General features: G+C 41.7%; 2 protein-coding genes across 4 annotated transcripts in view; both read right to left on the bottom strand.

Annotated features, from left to right (window-relative positions):
* cpt1a2b (carnitine palmitoyltransferase 1A2b) overlaps positions 1 to 7,345 on the bottom strand; it is a 67,982-nt gene extending 60,637 nt beyond the window's left edge. Inside the window, exons 1-3 of the mRNA XM_030735138.1 lie at positions 7,214 to 7,345; positions 4,338 to 4,480; positions 1,579 to 1,718 (exon numbers count right to left, since the gene is read on the bottom strand). Coding sequence (XP_030590998.1) covers positions 1,579 to 1,718; positions 4,338 to 4,478 — 281 coding nt within the window. The 5' untranslated portion in view covers positions 4,479 to 4,480; positions 7,214 to 7,345. The remainder of the gene's footprint in view (positions 1 to 1,578; positions 1,719 to 4,337; positions 4,481 to 7,213) is intronic.
* Positions 7,346 to 9,383: 2,038 nt separating this feature from the next.
* The window catches only part of LOC115784218 (serine/threonine-protein kinase BRSK2-like), a 30,260-nt gene continuing 19,233 nt past the window's right edge, over positions 9,384 to 20,410 (bottom strand). For all 3 annotated transcript variants that reach the window (XM_030735355.1, XM_030735356.1, XM_030735357.1), the window contains 5 exons: positions 20,039 to 20,162; positions 19,812 to 19,913; positions 17,903 to 18,011; positions 15,397 to 15,486; positions 9,384 to 15,307 (listed from right to left, as the gene is read on the bottom strand). In XM_030735355.1, coding sequence (XP_030591215.1) covers positions 15,093 to 15,307; positions 15,397 to 15,486; positions 17,903 to 18,011; positions 19,812 to 19,913; positions 20,039 to 20,162 — 640 coding nt within the window. In that variant the 3' untranslated portion in view covers positions 9,384 to 15,092. The remainder of the gene's footprint in view (positions 15,308 to 15,396; positions 15,487 to 17,902; positions 18,012 to 19,811; positions 19,914 to 20,038; positions 20,163 to 20,410) is intronic.

Here is a 20,410-nt window from a genome sequence, read left to right as displayed (position 1 = left end):
GCAGAACTCAACCTAATCAGGATATGTGTAGTCAGTAGTGTCAGTGAGTGCATGAGTGAAGAAATGGTGTATGCAGTGTTGTCAAGTGCAAGAAGCCAAACAAAAAGTTAAAATTTGGCGACTGAGCTGCAAATCAAACAGTCTAGTTAAGTCTAATTTTTTTAAAAAAAGTCAGGGAAAAATGTGGCACCGCTTAATCTCTTAACACCGTTAACCATTTTCTAACCTGAATGGTTGGTATAATTCAGATCCTGCACATCACTTTTACTCTAGATATTCATTGGTATCACTCTCTGAGGAGATCAGTGGATTTGGGGGTTGGGTGATTATTCTAGGATGTGAAGACTCCATCCAACGACCCACCCATCCTCTTCCGCTTATCTTGTTCAGGGTCGAGGGGGGGCTGGAGCCTATCCCAGCTGCTATGGGGCGAGAGGCGGGGTACACCCTGTACAGGTCACCAGCCTGCCGCAGGGCCAACACAGAGAGACAGACGACCATTCACACTCACAGCTGTGGGCAATTTAGAATCACCAATTAACCGAACCCCATGGGGAGATCATGCCAACTCCACACAGAAAGGCCAAGGCGGATTCAAACCCAGACCTTCTAGCTGTGAGGCGACAGTGCTAATAACCACGCCACCGATGTGAAGACTCAATAATGATAATGTAATGAGCAGTCATGACACATCATGTTTTTAAAGATTCACAGGCCTGATGACTGTGGTTTCCACTAATGTATTACATAATCATTTCTTTTATTGATTATGTAATACATAATCAATAAAAGAAATGATTATGTATTACATAATCATTTCTTTTATTGATCCAAAGCTACAACAGGTAAGTCACATCAAGCAGCTTGTTAGTCTGCTCTGTTGTCATGAACGATTTTACACACATTACAAAAAGAAGAGCTCCGCCTAGCAGGGCGAAATACGCCCGTCACACTAAATTAACCCTGTTCATCATCACATGAAAAACAAAGAGTTAATAATTATTTGACCTTGATTTTGACCTCCAGGAGTTGATCTCTGCATAATGTCTTGATATGGAGAATAAGCCAGTCTACCCATGAAGTTTGGTAAGTTTAAGCTGAAGAGTTATTGAGCAGACACTTCAGTGGACGCCGCCCGCCCGCCCGTCATCTTTCGATGGGAGTATAAAAAGGTAAACACACTAAAACGACTTTTAAGAAGAAAAAAAAAAAGGAGCTCGCGGTTGGTGACATCATGCTCTGCCGTGTGTAAACAGGATTTGCTGTGTAGGCTGTAAAGTGAGAAACACTTTGCAGACTCCCCACGTCTGCCCGTCTCTCATCACCCACAGCGGGTGACAGGGTGAAGCAGATGGGGTTAACCCTGATGAAGCTAAATGATGATGCTATTTGTTTACATTTTGCTCACACTGTTATGCACCACTTCTACTTTGATAGGAAACATCTTAAAACCTGAATGAAATTCTGAGCCCCATTTGTCTATTGTACATCATTAAATAACTGTGATAAATATTTGCCAAATATTTTTTTAAAAAGTTCAAAACCTCTTAGGGTGCCTGTGTGTGTGTGTGTGTGTACCTTAGCGGCAGGTGCTGCTGTATCTTGGCAATGAGCCCCATGCTGGGATCCGACTGCATGTACATGGTGGCCAGGATTCCTATGGCAACGAAGAGCCAGGATGAAGGGCTGGCGGGGTACACTCCCTTAATCACACTGTTCTGTAAGCACAGAAGAAGAAACGGGCATTGGGATTAGTCAGCAGGTCCTCTGAAGCAAAGCGGCTGATGCCTTTTAGGAACACGTGCAGGTCAGACTTTCTAAGAGGTAAAGAAAAATGCATTTAAAGTAGCTTTAATGAAAAACATATTACAGATGTGCCCCCGTACAGCTGCATTTTTTACACCTGTGTCATTTCATGAGAAAAACGTTAAGCATTTTCCTCCCAGCATAACAGCACACTGATACCTCCTGTTCTAATAATGCCTAGGAAAAAAAATGAGTGTGTATGAACAATGTTTGGCCTCACTTGCTTTAATGCGCTCACCAAGTAACACTGCAGGTTACTAAAGAGATGTAAGAAACTTGTTACTGAGCACAATGCACATATTAACAGCTGAAGGGCAAACATGCATGTCAGTACATGTTAGCAGAGACTCATCATACCCAGGCTACACAGGTGGGAATTAACACTGTGCAGCACAGGTCTACACAGCAGCCTCTCCCACTCCTCACGCTGATGTAGCACAGACACTGAGACACTGTCGATAAACATGCCGGGTTCAGTCGCATGAATGGCTATTCAGGACGGGGGGGGGGGGGGGGGGGGGGGGGGGGTCAAACTTCTGATTTCTGGCAGTATGAAACCACCCGGCTGAACGTGTAACACTGCTACCTGCTAACAAAATGTTTAATCCATCCTGGTACGAGTTGAAATATTTGAAAAAAATAATTTTTGGTTTTTAAAATGTATGAACTCCCACAGACAGAACAGGAACCAGGGTGGAGACATTTTTACAAAAACTACAGTAAAAGCCAAACAGGCCGAGAAACCACATCAACTCCTTTTTGGTGGCAGGGGGGAGGACACCGCTCCACTGCTCGCACCAGTCCCCGCCCGAGACAACTGTCCAACCGAGTGACAGTAACCACGACACCACAACACTACCAGAATGTGAAAGGACAACAAAGAAAGAAAAAAAATGACGCAACCCAGAGGGGGAATCGCTGCTAAAGACTAACTGGGAAAATTCCAACGTGTCTCAATGTGGCAACACAAAGGAAAACAAACAGGGCATGTTGGCAAGCAGGTTGGTGTGCAGCAGGGCTAAAAGGAAGTGCCTCAGATATGAAAACTTGGAACACAGAGCCCAGGTGCTCCCAGTTAGAACTGACAAACCATGCCCCTCCCACCAAAAACCTGAAACACCTGAAGAAAGGATTAAAAACACGGGGCAGGGGTCATCGCAACTATATTACTTATTTATACACACACACACACACAGACACATATTGCCAAAAGTATTCACTCTCCTATCCAAATCATTGTATTCAGGTGTTCCGGTCACTTCCATGGCCACAGGTGTATAAACCAAGCACCTATGAATGCAGACTGCTTCTACAAACATCAGTGAAAGAACGGGTCGCTCTCAGGAGCTCAGTGAATTCCAGCATGGTACCGTGATAGGATGCTAATGTGAAATTTCCTCATTACTGAATATTACACAGTCAGCTGTTAGTGGGATTATAACAAAGTGGAAGCAACTGGGAATGACAGCAACTCAGCCATGAAGTGATAGGCCACATAAAATCAGTGCAGTCAGCAGATGCTCAGGTGCATAGTGCACAGAGGTCACCAACTTTCTGCAGAGTCAGTCACTACAGACCTCCAAACTTCATGTGGCCTTCAGATTAGCTCAAGAACAGTGTGCAGAGAGCTTCATGGAATGGGTTTCTGTGGCTGAGCAGCTGCATTCAAGCCTTACATCACCAAACACAATACAAAGTGTTGGATGCAGTGGTGTAAAGCACGCCACCACTGGACTCTAGAGCAGTGGAAACGTGTTCTCTGGAATGATGAATTGTGGTTCTCCATCTGTCAGTCTGATGGATGAATCTGGGTTTGGAGGTTGCCAGGAGAACGGTACTTGTCTGACTGCACTGTGCCAAGTGTAAAGTTTGGTGGAGGGGGGGGTTATGGTGCGGGGGTGTTTTTCAGGAGTTGGGCTCGGCCCCTTAATGCTTAATGCTTCAGCATACCAAGACATTTTGGACAATTTCATGATCCCAACTTTGTGGGAACAGTTTGGGGATGGCCCCTTCCTGTTCCAACATGACTGTGAGTGCAGACTGTGAGCCAGGCCTTCTCATCTAACATCAGTGTCTGACCTCACAAATGAGCTTCTGGAAGAATGGTCAGAAATTCCCATAAACACTCCTAAACCTTGTGGAACGCCTTCCCAGAAGAGCTGAAGCTGTTATAGCTGCAAAGGTGAGCCGACATCATATTAAAACCTATGGATTAAGAATGGGATGTCACTCAGGTTCATATGTGTGTGAAGGCAGATGAGCGAATGCTTTTGGTTTACAGCGGTTGGTTACCTCAGTTCATAAACACAGGTGATGTAACAGTGAACACAGCCATAACATGCCTCAAACCCTCCACCAGCTGTTTTCTGAAGCATTACACAACTTTTATGGGATTCTCATGCGACTTTCCCCAACCTTAACAACAACAAGTACAATTTCTCACTTTCAACATTTAACAAGCCTTTGTGTTCTAACTAAATAAATGCTTTGAATGAATTGCAAATCACTGGATACAGGGCTGTGATCCTCACCCTCATGCGGCTCACTCGTTTCTTCCAGGATCGTACTCCAGACAGGTAGATCTGGTTCAGAGCCTGATAGGACAGCTGCAGGTCAATGCCCTCAGGTGTTATGGTGAACTGGAAAGCCACTGCCTGGTGGGCCTCTGCCATCTCTATGGAAACACAAGTAAACACAAATGTAAGGAGGAAGCGTTGCTTTGTTCAATTCTTATCTGATTTACAACAGAACTTCAACAAATATCTGCGGCTTGGAAACAATCGTGGTTTTGACTGGGATTGTAGGAGCAAAATATTTCTTAACCTGTAAACAGCTGATTTGTAGTTTGTTTTATGAGTGACCACAGTCCAAAAAAGTCAGTTTTATAAGGCAGCCTCATGCCACTCTGTGTGACAGTGGAATGTTGTTGTCTCACTGCCTTCAGCAGCAGGCAGGCAGAGCTTAACTGAATGGACAGAAGTCTGAATGACTAATCTTTCAATCATGGCTGCGATATTCCCAATACGTTGGTGAAACATTAAGTTCCATCACTGGTTTCTCCAATGTTTTCAGCAGTTAATAGTCTGCAGAGGAAGAGTGTAACGAGGGGCAGGAAGACAGCACGGAAAAAGTAGTCAACATGCAACCTTTGAGCTCACGTGGCAGTGGTTGATTTTGTATCATCCCTTCCACTTTTCGCTGCTCATATTTCTCACTTCCAACAGCTATTTCCCCCCTAGTGTGAATAAACGTGGGGGAATGGGGGGTGGGGGGGTGGACAAGGGGACACTATCTCACTGTGAGTGCAGTTGCTGGCACTTCACCCATGGACACACAACTCAATTAACAATTTGAGTGCTCCAGGATTTAATTTGTCAGGTGTGTGTTTGTTTAAATAAATAATCTGACAATTAAACAAATAAAAAAATAAAAAAATAAAACTGAGCGATAATAAGTTGCCTCTACAGTCAGTCCAACTTTGTGTAAACAGATCTTGAAATAGCCTTGAAATAGCGTGATTTCATTTTCAGGCTATAATCGCCGATCACTAGATGCAAACAGACACATACGTTCCACCTTTAGTTGAACTGACGCTTGCAACACTGACCCTGACCTGACATGCTTTTTTTGACTAGCTGCAAGGTTTCGTGAAACTTAATACTGTGACCCGACGATCAAAAGGTGCTAGCGCGCATGCGCACAGCGTTTCCTAAGGTAGCTGTACGTTCCTGAAAAGACCGACTGAAATGGTGTTCTCTGATTGGTCAATCTCTTCTGTTTACAAAACAAGTAGCACACGCTCACTTTTTTTAGTATAAAATTGGAAGGATATATCTTTAATTAAGCTTTGTTTGCAGTTAACACAATAACACAATTGTAAATATTTTTTCTGTGCTTAAAGATGTTTTATTTATATTTTCAGATGCCTCCTAAGAAGAAAAGTAGAAGAGGTTCTACTAGCGCTAAAACCTGTCAGCCTGGCATAGCCAGAGGTGACTTAGAAGAATATTTCTCTGGGTTGTTTCCAGATCACAACGTCAGAGTTGCGATTTCATTGTTTTAGCAGGGTAATTGGTGGTGGAGAAGCTGCACTTTTTGTGCAACTTAAAATGTGATAACCTCCTTATTTATTTACTTTCTGCACATTCCTGCACAGATTCCCATCTTGTCCTCACTCCTGCACGACGCGGGCTTTTAAACAAATATTTCCTTAGTGTCAGAGCCTGTATAACACGCAAGCCCACGGCCTTTTTGTAAAATAAAATGTAGATAAAAATGACAGTGCTGCAAATAAGCATTGCATTACATCATTTATTTCCAGCTGCACAAGATGAGTAGCTCCGTTATCTCTGATGCAACAGTCAAAACACTTATTTCTAATCACCAGGAATTAAGCGAGTGCTGACAAACAGCCTTCCGCTAGATTCAATAATCACATTGATACTTCCAGTAATATCTCAGCTCCAACTGCAGACCACAAATGAGAGCAAACTGGAGCCAATCCAGCTGAAGCTGTTGTTGTTGCTACCAGTTAGTTACTGGGGCTGCAAATATTTTGTATCCAAGGAGGTGCTGGCTGATGGTTCTGATGAGCAACTAAACAAAACTTGACACCCACACCCACAAACACCCACACCCACACAGGAACTGCTCAAACAGCTGTCAAAAATAACTGTGTCTAAAATAAATGAACAAATACTCAAATATTTAAATTCATAACTGCTGGAAATTTAGGGTCTCGACAGAGAAGCATTCAAATAAAAGAGTGAAGCCACAAACCGGAGTTTCTTGATAAATCGTCTGAGCAATGTTGACAAACTGGTTTTACTCGCAGTGTCACATTTAGTAGCTGAACGTGAGCTATTTTAGCCTAACACACCAAACACCGCTGCTTTCACAGTGTTATAATCGCTCACTGGTTTTTGTCATACTTCTTCTGGTATGTCCTGTCCGCTTCTAAGTCTCTGTGTTTACACCCACCCTTGGCACTAGGCTGGGCCCAATTCGTCTTTTCTTAGCTTAGCTGACAGGAGTATCAGGCAACTTTTCCGCCACTAACACGCTGAGAATACGTCTGAGTCCTGTTTGTAAAGAAAATGCCAAGAGCGCGGCCACGCTGCTCACTTAGTTATATAATCGTCTCTCCTGCGGTGCAGCCGATGAAACCTCACAGTGAGCACACACACAGTTACAGCACATCAGTGAACTACCCTGCATTAACACAAATGCACTGTAGCGCACACTGCTCTGATATCACAGCGGTCCGTTCATGCCCGGCTCGATCGCCCACCCCGCCAGATGCTCAAAGCCGACCGGGCGGAACATCCAGATTAGTTAAACCTGAGAAATACGGATTAAAATGCGGTCGCAGTTCAAATAGTTGTGTTCAAAATTGATCTAAACGTACCTTTATCGTTTTTTCAGAAAGTCTTTCTGCGCGAAGTTGAATGTGCAAACTTGAACCCCACCTTCTTACTGCTGCCACAGGGAGCCGCACACTGTTTTGGAAGCCGCTCGCGCTCGGCTCTCTGCCGGGGCCGGAAGACGGAGATCGTCTCTGCGGATGAAGATGGGCCACTCTCACAGGAGTTTATGTTTCCGCATGTTTGGCATCAAATAAAAAAAAATCAAAGTTTGACAAACTTATAAAAAAAATAGAAGGGCGTTCTGCTTTGGTTTGGTTGTGTTTAACTCTGCGCCTTTCCAAAACTTCCATGGCAAATGTATTTATGTCAGAGTGAGACCTCTTCGCTGTCATTTTCTCGCAAAAAACTATAAATTAGGTCAGCTTAGGAAAAGACGCCCACTTCTAACTATAACAAAACGAGCAAATTAAAAACAAAGTGTCTAGAATAAACATGAATTGTACTAAGTTTTGCTTTTTTTTTTTTTTTAATTATTTTTCTCAGAAGATTTGGTTTCCCAAATAGAGAAACCAAATAATAAACATTAAATTTACATTTCAAAATGTGCAGAGATGGTTAGCGCCACTGCCTCACAGCAAGACCGTCGTGAGTTCAAATCCACTGGGTGGCCGGGTCCGTTATGTGTGGAGTTTGGTGGGTTCCTCCCACAGTCCAAAGACTTGCACTTGAGGTTGATTGGTGACAGAGAAGCAAGTGTTGGCTGAACTGGGAAACGCCCTTAGGGAAAGGCTTATGACCGTCCTCAGGGCAGAGGGGCACAGGAAAAGAGGCAGAGACAGGGGCCTGGAAACGGGCTGCATTCACTACCACTCCATATGTGCTGAGGGACAAACACAGCGGAGAGAGTGAAGCGATGGTTGCAGCTCGCAGAGCAGGTATTGACTACTTCCCAAACGTGCAGGTTGGCAAGGTCCACGGGAAGGAGGGATACCATCTTATCCAGGAAGAGGTCCGAGTAGGACCTCTGCAGGATGAAGTGGGTGGCGCAGGACAAAAACTGAGTGTGGAAGATGAGACAACAACTAAAAGCCAAGTCCAAAGGTCATTATGATGATGGTGGGAAGAAAACTCGTATCCACATGAGGATAAAAGAGCTGTTATTATTTTTCCTTTGTGATCTCAGTTCTGGTGAGAAGATTTCTTCTTGCTGTATTGATCCCTTTTCAAAGATTTCTTTTAATAAATCTCAGAGAATCAGTTTGGTTTCATTGCTCGGTTTATTTTTCCACAGCCATCTTGGAGATGAGTATTGGATTTCTCGAGTGAGTTCTTTTCTGCTGTTGATCCAGAAAACCTGCAGGTAGACTCAGTGAGTCTGAAAGAGCTCTTACCTCTGAGCAGAGTGTTGAGAAGATGAGAGCCTGGCAGCTGAGAGCAGACGGAGTCACCGCTGAAATCTCAACTGCTAAAGAACCCAGAGTGAAGAGAGGGTAAGACCCACTTGGATTTCTGATTGTATTGTAGCTTTTAAGGGCAAATTTTTTGATTTCAGAAATTTGAAATTCAGTAAGAGGGTCCATCAATCAGAGGAAAGTGCTGTAAACACAGCTGATTTGGGCTGATCACCACAGGCAGACGCAGGTTAACAGTATGGTGGGTTACGTAAGTGACACATACACACTGGCTGTCATTGAGAATCTAGAGATTACCTCTCTGAGATTAAAGTGAATGAACTAAGACGGGGAGCTCAAAATCCAAAACAGAAAGCCGGCTCAAATTAGGTACAACCTGAAATAGTCAAAATGTCCAATTTTTTGAAAACAAACATGGTGTGGAAATATAACAGCAATAAAATGTGTGGATGAATGAGCATGAGTATCCAAAAAAAGAAAAAAAAAGAGTATTTCAGTATGAGGTAAATGAATGCAAGAAATAGAGAAAATGAAGATGAGGAGAAAACAAAGAAATGAAAAGGAAATAAATAAGCATGTGCTGTTTAATGCTGATTGTTAATCTTTTATTTTTTCCTTGAGGGGAGAAAGTGTGAAAAGCAGGAATGAAAAATGATACTAATCAAAATGTCTCAGTGTGTCAACAGCAGGGAGACCCGGACCTGGATCCACCTTCAATAAGCATAATTACTCAGCCTTTTAATGAGAGCGCTACGAAACAGAACACACAAAAACGCACTTACATATATCCATTGTTGTTTATTGGTCAGTATTTTTCACAGGCAATAATAATCATTGTCATAATAGTGCACTTTTCCTCTTTTGTAATTATACTACAGACATTTCTCTTTGTCATTAATCGTGTGAGCTGTTTTCTCGACCCCCACCCTCTCCTACGCTCCACCTCCTCCCTCCATTTTTATTTCTCACGTCATGAATTTCTCCAGAGTGAAACATTCTTTTTCTGCTGTGTGGAGTGGAGGGTCACAAGATGGGAGCTGGGAGTGGGGTTTAGAGTGGCGGCGCAAGGGCAGAGAGGGACATGATGGGAGATTATAGTTGTACAACTTTAACTGCAGCAGAAGAATGAGCAATAATGATGAGAGGAAGAATCGTATGGTGACTACAGTGTCAATAAAACATAGTGAACGCTACATAGATATGGATGGCATACAATGGAGACAGGCACACAGCGTATACAAATGTATACAGCATCTGTGTTGAAGTATACTGTGTATAAAATGTATACAAGGGGGGTGGTTATATAAGGGTGTGAGATATGTGCATTTGGGGAAAGATGGGATGGGTGGAATGGGATTCAAGGAATACAAAGAGGAAGAATGGGAGGAGGAAAATGTAGAAAATGTAAAGTGAATAGGTGGATAAGGGATAAAGGAGGAAACGAGGGAGGGAGTGGGGAGATTTCTTTTTTCTTTTTTTTTTGTGCAAACAAGCCGAGCGTCCTGTTTTGTCTTTGAATAGATTCAAATGCAGGGTTTGCTCAGTGGAGCACAATTTAGGAGGTCTCTTTGCTCTTCTTCTTTCTATTCTTTAACTCTTTTTCTCATTCTAAATGGATATAAGATGAAGTTTACTCTTTAAAAAAAAAGCTGTAACACTACCTTTTGTGTATTTGAGTGTGTACCTTTAATCCTCCCCGATCTCTGACCTGTCAGGAGTGTGGATCTCACTGCTAGGTTCTCCTACAGGTGTACGTTGTGAGAACTGGGGTGGGGAAAGTGAGCTTCTGAAGACGGCAGAAGTTAAAACAAATATGGACACGCACTTCAACAGTTAATCTAATGTTCAAACTCGGCACAGACTGAAACTCCTTCATTGTTTTCCACTAGAAAAGGAAGAAAAGATGCCAAAACCTCATGCTGGGGCTATGCTGCACTCCTGAAAACGTTCCCTTTGCAACTCACTCTTATAAACACATTCTAGGCCGCTGAAGCACAATTTCTAAATGCATCAAGGAATATGGTAAAAAAAAAATCAAAAAAATCAAATGTAATCGTGTTCAGTGTGACACCACTGCTGCAAGTCAATGAAGCTGGTTTGCATGAAAAAAAACACAAAATATTTTATGAGTGCACACGTCAGCTCTGTAAACTGTTAGCACTGTAAAACTTGGCAATGTCAATGTTAGCACGCCAAACAGCTAACAACCTCCGGGGCTGAAAAATGAAGCCGTACTAGAAGCCCAAAAACTGCACTTCCATGTTAACATGCCCGACGTTACAGCAGAAGTAAACACATTTACAGGGCAGCACAAAGGTTCAGTTTGGTCTGTTTAGCTATTATCTTAGTTTAGGACCACTGCACAGGGGCAACCTCTTATATAACTCACCCATTTATTATTTATAATGTTAAGAATTATTAGGGACAGTTTGCATGACAGCTGGGTTAGGCTTCTAGCTATCACCTCAGCTAACTGGTGCTAACTGGTATTCTGGAGTATTTGAATGCAGTTATTTGACAAATAACGTGGCTTGCACTATTTTGATTAAGTTTTGATTAGTTTTATTAGCCTGTTAATAATAATAAATAGCAATTAACTGTTTGCAGTGCTGTAGCCTGTTTGAGCTGCCATAGGGCGAGAGGCAGGGTACACCATGGACCGGTCGCCAGCCTGCCGCAGGTCCTGCTGTAAAGATAGCAAATATAATGTTAATGTTCTGTTTGTATGGTAATGTTTGGCAGGTCTAATGTTCTCCAAGTTCCTGGTTTTAGTCATGCCTAACAGCATGCTAACATTTACCAATTATCTCTAAACACAAAGTGCAGTGAATCACCTGGAGAAACTGAATTTGGTGCCAAATTACTGAGCAAGTTTAGAGGATAAACAAGAACAATCAAGATAATAATCCTCCTTTATCTGCAGAGACACGCTGGGCTGAAAAGGACCTTTTTTGATTTGAAAGGCCTTTGTGTGTGTTTTGTACATACAGGAACACACAAACACGGACGACTTTGTGACAACAAGTAATTACACAACATTCCAGCAGCTTATCACCCTGCTCGCTTTTCCTTTGAGGTCTCAGTTAAAAAAAATAATAAAGCACCTAAAAGAGGGAATGACTCAGCACTGAAGGATATATTATATCCCACTGTGTGTGAAATCTTGGTCTAAACTTATGGACAACTGTAATGGCAAACAGGATGAAGAAAGTCTAAAACACAACATAAAGCTGAAAGGGTTGTTTTGCAGCAGCAACATTTAAAATGTTATAATTAAATAAATCAGTGGAGTAATTGTTTAGTTTTTGTGAGGGAAACCTATTTTGCTCAGCAGCAGCAGACATAACTAACATTTCCCTGTCTTTATACCCACATCTTGCTTTTCCATTCATGAAAATAACCAACAAATACACTGCAAATAAATAAATACATACATAAATACATTAATAAATAAATACTTTTTTCCAATAAATACACAGAACAAAAATATCTCTACCCTCTTGAATAGTTTCAAAAAAGTTTTTTGACATTCACGCGGTTAGCGCCACCCTCTGTTAGCGTCAGATACTAAAACATTAAAAAACAAACAAACATACACACAGAGGCTGAATCAGAGTATAAAAAAAAGAAACAAAGTAGAAAACCAAGCATATTTCGTTTCTTATTTGTGGCTTCATTTTTCTTCCCAAGCAGTTTGTGTGCAGAGCCTTTATGACTACAGACGCAAAGCAGTTACTCGCTGCCTCCGCCCGCCTCCTTTCTGTCTTTGCTTGCAGAGGCAGAAAGGCAGCTTTGCCTCTGCTGTCAAAACAGAGGAAGGGTTTACGTCGCCCAGCTCTGGGGCAAAAAAAAACAAACCACCTGGCTGTCCTGTTTAAACACTTTTTGTTTTTTTTTAGTTCCACATTTACATTAAAGAGAACCTATTATGATTTGTATCTCGAATGTTCAAATGTTGCATGTTCATATTAAACAAGTGTGGTATGTCATAGTAATCGCAGTGAGCCAAAGTCTCAGCCCTCAGCCTGCTCTGAGTACACGCTGACGTCGATCAGAATGCATTTCTTGTATCGTCATCTGCTACAGACGTAGCATGCAGACAGAATACAGACAGTGCAGCTCACGAGCTCTGGGTGCTGCCCCTCTGCAGGCTTCCAGAAATGAACCAAACGGAATAAAGTGGGCTTTTAGGGAGGGCCTAAAACGATTGAAGGGCTGCAGATGAGAAGATCGGAAACATTTTCTTTTAACTGTGAATCATGTAATGCTGCTCTCGTGGAGTTTCAGTGTAAAAGTATTGAGCTGGAAATGGGCATATAGCTCCCCTGCAAGTCATTTTAAAGAGGTTTGAATTTTTCTCAGTACAATATTCACATGCTCATATAGCTACTGGTTACTGGAATCAGCCCCACCCATACTGGAGGGATTCCTCCCAAACATGACTACAATGTAAAAGATACAAACCAAACCAAAACTGCATTTAAAGGTTAAGCTAACATGAAGCTTTAGCTCGGGGTTATCTAAATGTATCTAAATGAATTCATGGTGTTTGTCCTGACAGACGTGCTGGCTCGTGTGTGACGTTTAAGAACGAGAGATGGGGAATTTTGGAAACCATGTGATGTCCCACTTATTAAAAAGAACTATACAAATGAAATAACCACTGCTAATCTAATACACATCTGCTAATTTCAATGATCTGGTTTTACTTGTTAAATGCTCTAATTATGCAACAAAGCAAAAGTAGGTAAATTAGTCTATTAAAATAAGGCAACTATAAGGCTAGCAGCGTGTGTAGCCATCCGGGAGGGAACATTACAGGCTGAATAACTTAAAATTTTTTTCCCTCCTGACAAAATTGTCTGAAACCAGCACTGTTTATGTCAGATGGATAAGATGGAAAAGATATTTATGGTTTGCAGTACTCTTAGCTTTGTTAAAGACTGTAAACTGATAAGAGTTCTACTCATTTTTTCTAAACCAAGATACTTGATTGCCATCTGGCGGCTGGTTGCAGTAAAAGTCATAAACCCCAGTCTCTGCATGCTGAGCCTAAATGCTGCTCCTGTAGTGAATCTCATACCCATACCCATTTAGCACAAAAGCATAAATCCACTGTCAATGTAGAGGACATGAGCTAAACTTAAAAATAAAAAAAAAATCACTGGAATTGCTCAGTCTGTGTTTGCACAGTGACATTTGCACAAATATGGCAGCCTTGACACGATTCTACAATCACTGGTGTGTTCAGCACCACCAGCAGTGGACTGCACATTTATTAAAAAGTTATCAGCTATACTAGCTAACTAATCACGCTAACACTGGTTCCATTAGGAGGAAAAGCAAGAAGCAATTACATATAAAGTCTATGCAAATCAGGAAAGTTCAAATTTGTGTATATGGCATGTGAATGTTGTATAAGACAAACCTCTTTTAAAAAAATTTGACTTTCATTTTTATCTCCAAGATTGCTTTAGAGGCTTTTGGCTACTTGTTCTTCTTTTTCAATCAAGTGGATACTGCCAGCTATCCTGTGTTTACCTATCCACCTCCTTCTCCACCAGAGTCCATTTTTACCTGTGGTAGATTCTGCCTGTGGTGTGTCCTCAAAACCTAACTGGCTTCTTACTTTTTTCTCCTCCATTAAAGGCAATATGGTATCATAGCTTTATCAGTGTAATTCAGAAATGATTGTGGAGCTTATCATACACTCAAGGAAGCTGTGTTTGTTGAAGATATTCACTTTGCTGTAGGGTTACATTACACAGCCCACATTAGACCCATTCTCAGCACAGCGTTAAGTTGGCTAATAATTTAAGGATTAAATCCACTTTAACAATTGAGCCTAAAGCAGGACTGTCCCTATAGTTTATGTTGCTTTCTCAAAAGATTAGAGACTGAAGGAAAGAGAGGAGAGATGGTTTCCTGTCATATCAGGTGATGTTGAGACATGCTGATTCGCGAGATAGCCGGCTGGCCAGGAAATGAAAAGTGAGAATGCCTTGATGCGCTCCGTCACTGACCACCATCTTCCAGAGCCACTCTGAGTGACGGGTGAGAACTTGCTTGTTGAGTTTGAACAATGTGCCGCATGTGATTGGTCATTGGGAACGTCGTGTGCTTTTTTTTTTTTTTGATCCGTTGGAGCAGGTGAACTACAATTCCTGTATTTTCATAGTAAACTGGAGCTTTTTGGACATCATTTGTTTTTAGACTTGTCCCACCAGGGTGAAGCTATCCTTTAGGGCTGATTAGAGATCAGCTCAACTAGTCTCCAAAAATATACATTTCTGAGAAAATGAGCCATTTCCAGAGGAATTCTTCATTAAATCCCTAGATCAGCTTCAAGGAAAATCTTCTCCCTTTTCCATCCCATTGCTTAGGACTAAAAGTATGAAGCAAGGCAGGAATTAAGGAAATAGGAAAGGAAAGAATGTGGAATAGGACTAAAGAGAGGAAGAGAAAAGGGCCAGGCAGGTGACCTCGTTTCTCTTCCACAACATTCTTTTCAAGGGTGAGACTGTGTCCCGTTGGATGACGAGAGTCTGGTCTTGTCTTTCCCCGACTCTCGTCTTTGTAAGACGGCTCCGCTGCTGCTGCCGCTGCTGCTCCCCCCGTCTGTCACACGGTCCCCCTCTCCCCGCTCCGATCCACTTTCAGATCTCCGGGAGTTCTGACGCGTAGGAGTGCCGGGCTGGCGGGAAAGCTGATCGTTCTTCTCATCTGAGTGGCAAGAGGTAACATTAAGGATAGATCAAGTAAACCTAGGAAACTAACAAAGCACTACTCCATGTACTGTTGGTGGTACTCACCAGCCAGTGCCTGCACAGAAGGCTGATCATGAGTGCTGAGGAGCTGAGCTTGAATGGTTTCCACTACTCTTTTGAATCTGCGGCTCGGACCTAAAAGGAGAGAGGATCAGCATGTCACTCATTAGTGTTTTACAGCTAAGAAGACATTAATCTAAAACTCCCATTTCACATGGATTCCATCCACAGGCGATATAAAACATGGAATGAAGTGCCTTAAATCGGCATTCTCTCTGAAGGCCACCAAACTGCGTTAGCTGTGGTTGCAAAAAAGACCTCTGATCCTATTTCCAGGTCCAAATGTTCCTAAATAAACAGCAATGGCATAACCAATGACTGTTCACTGTTAAAGATGATTGTAACATGCCTTATCATTTCCTTTTGTATTTTCAGTCATTCAGTTTGATCTTCTGATCATTTACTTGTTGAAGCTCCATCTGCAGCTTTACAGTCCAAATGCAGTTGTTTCCAATGATGAGATATGATGTGTTCAGGATTAAAAACAGGAATCATAACAGTAAGTAAAAACTCCATGGCTTTGTTTTATTAGTTCAGTTTCTTCTGTAAATATTTCCTGGAAATGTGTAATCTAAATCACAAAACTAAGATCAAAATATTCTTTATTAAGAAGAAAAAACTTCAATAGAAAAAAATCTGTTAGATTTTGGAACTAATCCTTAAGGATTTTATCCTGCATAATCTTATAAGAATTAATAAAAATAATTATTATTTGATTCTTCCCATAGGATCTTTAATCCTGTGGGATTAGGTTGTTTTAAATCTTACAAGAATTAGGAATCACCTATTTATTGGAAATGAAGACCCACACACAGTATCTTCATTGACCACTAGGGGGCCTCAACTATTAGCTGAATTCTTGGTATATTTTACCAGGTTTGCTTGATAAGTGGCAGACTAAAGATGAAGTGGCAGGCATAAAACTATATACAGTAGATGAACGGTATCTGAAAGAAATGCATCTGCACCTTCAGTTGATCTTTAGTTGGTCAAAACTGCTTTAGAAATGTCTCAGTGGAAGGGTGGCTGTCAAGAAGCTAATCTTAAGGAAGGGAAACAGGGAGAAGGATGAGTCTGCCAAATTACACAAGAACTGGACTGAAAATCAGCGGCAACAGGTCCGATGGAGCGATAGATCCAAATTTGACATTTTTGGCTCAGCTCACGGTCAGTGTGTGCAGAGGAGGTCAGGACAGAGGTACAACAGTGAGTCTCTACAGCCACCTGTAAAACACGGTGGAGGCTCTGTCATGTTTGGGGGGGCTGAATTTCAGTTGGTGGTGTTGGAGATCTTGTTGAAACTGATGGAATAATGAAAGCAGAAAAGTACCATCAGAATTTGATCCACCATACAAAACCATCTGGAAAGCATCTCTGATTGGCAACAGCTTCATTTATCAGCATGACAAGGAAACAGAACAAAAGGCAGAAACATCCAAAGAAGAGCTTTGAATGTCCTTCAAGAAGCCTGGAGAACTATTCCTGAAGACTGCTTAAAGAAATGAGAAGAAAGCTGCCTCAGAGAGTTCAGACTAAATATTGACTTTCAAGCTTGTTTTTGTCTGATATACTGTATTTCCATCTATGTTTGCAGATGTTTCTATAATTCACTGCACCCATTTCCCATTTTCCTAGCAAATTATATTGGCTGAAGACTTACATGCACAGTACTGTATTTTCCTCGTTGGCCGATGAATCCGGCACATCAGTTATTGCACAAATTTCCATTATTTTCTTTACGTATGCATATGTTATAAGATAAACCTGACATCAAACCCAGTTGAAGTGTTTCTGATTATTCAGATTTATTTTGAAGGCGTGTTGGGCTTTTATTGTGAAGCAGCTGCAAGAAAAGTAGTGATCACCGGCAGCGACTGCACAACAAAAATATGTCTGTAAAACAAGATTTAAAAATGTTTTTTCCCCCCAAGGAAAGTAATGGAACAGTTAGTATTTAGGAATACTTACTTTTACTTTGATTTCACCAGGTCTCAAATCTTAGGGATCACACTTTTAAATGCCTCAAAATATATTTTTATATAAGCTGAAATGTGCAAGCCCTAGTGCTTATTTTATAAAGGCAAAATTTAATTTTAGTAAATATGAGAAAATTGAATTAGCTTAGAGATGGATCACAAATCCTTGTTGCTGAAAGCAATTACAAATCCATCCATCCATATCAGCTGCGCTAGGCTGTGGATACTTGAGCCTGTCATTGTTCACAGTGGGCAACAGGCGGAGGTGGGGGCAGGGTGGGGGTAGTCATGAGCCATATCCATAGCCAAGAAGACATACTACACGACTAATTTCCCCCACCCCACCTCCAAACCTCAATTTAGTGCTGTTATGCTTTAAAGTGCTGAATGAGTGAGGCTGTAGCAGGAGTACGGCCTGTCACGCATTTATCTCCTTCTGTTAAATTCTGATAACGTCTCCCATGTGGAAGTGTTGTGACTCCAGCTTCGCGCCTCTTGCACACAAAGTCTCCTACCAGATATTAAGGTGAAGGTCACGCTGTAAATGCCCATCTCTCTTCTTCCTTCTCTCTCCGCTCGTTCCCTCTCTCGCTCCCGCTCTCCCTCGGAGAAAGCGATGTCCACCTACGGGAGCAAAAGGACTTTTTAAAGCTCCCACGTAATGACTGCATTTTTTGAAAATACCGCCGCTCTTTGTGATCGGAAATGATCGAATTCTACGCATAGGGATAACACATTACCTCGGCTAAAGAGTTTGGACAATAAACTGAACAAGTTTCACTGACTGTAACACAGTCAATATTTCTAGTAAAGATTCAGGCTTATAAAGTTCTCGTTACATATGAATAGACATTTTTTGTTGCTTGTACTTTTCTGCAGTATTTGTGTGTTTAAACATTGAAATGGTATTAATTACAACTGTTCCATGTGTTCTGTTATGAAGATTAATGCGGTTTTAGACGGGATGGCAGAGTGAGAGGTCAGCTCATAGCTGAGTTCGTGTCTGCATTCAGACCGCACAGTTCCCTGAGGGTAACTACCTGCTATGGTTCCCTGAGAAATGCACACCTTTGCCTTCACGAGGAACGCCAAGGTGACATATTGTAGTAGCCATCTGGCAGTTGGCATAGCAACCCAAGCTGCAACCACACCAGGTTGGATGACGCTATGTGTGGAGCTGTGTGCTTATTGTGTGTTTGATGATAATGAAAGAGTTGGAATGGAAATGTGTGGGTTAAAGCTTCCATCTGTGCTTTTTACGTGTATAATGTCACATTAAGGTCGACTGTTTTCTTTATATGATCTTCAGTATAACCTAAGAGCTCCTCTCGCGGACTGCAGCTCCGAGTGCCCCTGATAAAAGTTTCCAAAAGCCTAAATAATGAAGACTTTTTTATGGCTGTTACCACCATGTGCTGGATATTGCCATGATCCCTGGGATTTGTTCTGCTTTTGTGGTTTATTGCAGTTGCCATTCGTTACAGTTCTGTAACGAATGGCAAAGTATTTTTTTCTCTGTCTTCATTTGATTACTCCTGCCTGTCTAATGCTCCTCTGTACTGTGCTCAGTATGAGTTTCTAGTCACTGTGTTTAGGCATCTTTTAGGTTATTTTCTATTTTATTTTGGCTTTGGTTTTGACTTCCTGTCGGTTTGATTGGCTTCACTGTTTTCAGCTGTGCTTTTGTTCCACACCCACCTCCACTTGCCCTTGGTGTGTATGTAGTCCTGTCTCCCCTGTGTCCTTCGAAGCATCGGCGTGTCTCTCCTAGTGTGTTCTCCCGACTCTCAATAAAGAGTTTTTGGATTTTTTTTCCCTCCTTTTTTGGATTTCTGTTTACAACCTAATAAAAGATTTGCTTTTTCTTATGTTCTCTGTCTTGCGTCCAGCATTTAGGTCCTTAATTCTATGAACTGTAACAAGATAATATTCAGTTAACCAAACCAACAGATTGTTGTGGTCTTTTACTGTCCTATTTCATCCACACAATGGAGCGTGTGGATGCCCCAGCTAGTTTCACTTGCTTTAACAAGTCTTATTTCCTCCGTCACATAAAGGTTTAATGAGGTCTGGACTTCACTGTCGGTTAATTTTGCTGTTTTGTTTCATTCTTAGAGCCAACTGTTGTTTACATAGTTAATGTCCTTTGACAATGCCTTTGCTAACATATACATTTTAGTTTTACATTTTATTTTTGCAACAGTGTATGTGTACATGTACAGCAGTCACTCTACATTTATGCCATTCAAAGCTTCCTTTTTTTCACTGGAGAGAAAAGGTGCTATACAGAATCCACAAATGGGGCACTTTACCAAAAGTTTTAAAAACTATAAACTTCTGTTCCAAAAGTGTTTCAAACACCGACTGACAACATGCAATAAAAAGTCTGTTAGAGCTCAGGAAGTAATAAGAACGGAGGCATACTTGGAACTTGACAGGTTTCTGGAAGACAGAAGGACCACCGGAGGATTTGTATTCTGCCCGGAAACTATTTTGAGACACCACACTGTGGCAAAGAGATGGGATCTGCAGAGGATGAAGAAAAGAGCGAAGCTCAGTGACGACAAATCGAATCCCAAATGTGCGCATTTAACTCCGCAGTGGGAATCCTGCAAGGATGTCAGCACTTATCTAAGCTTGTTCATACTCACGGAGAGAAAGGCTTGGACGATGTCAGCCTTGATCGAGCTGAGCGGCTTGTCTCTGATCAAGACGAAGATCTGCTCCTCTTTCTCCAGGCTGATGAAGTTACCAAACCAGGACCTCTTCACCAGTCTGCAAAGAAATGAGTTTTTAATTTGTGCCGGTCACACATTTTGTACATTACAAATTAAAAAAAGGATGCTTCACTCATCTATAAGCACTGACAGTAGCACAGAGGTTAAAGGTTAAATTCACACACAAAAAAAAAAGGGGCAAAGATGCCCAAAGCAGCACGGCTACAAACAAGCCAGCCAATGAATCAGTAACACAGGAATACAGCATATCACAGCGGAGCGCTAAGCAACATTTATTTTCATCCT

The sequence above is a fragment of the Archocentrus centrarchus genome, chromosome 8 (assembly GCF_007364275.1).
Source record: "Archocentrus centrarchus isolate MPI-CPG fArcCen1 chromosome 8, fArcCen1, whole genome shotgun sequence".
NCBI classification, from domain to species: domain Eukaryota; kingdom Metazoa; phylum Chordata; class Actinopteri; order Cichliformes; family Cichlidae; genus Archocentrus; species Archocentrus centrarchus.
This window is presented reverse-complemented; position numbering and strand designations above follow the sequence as displayed.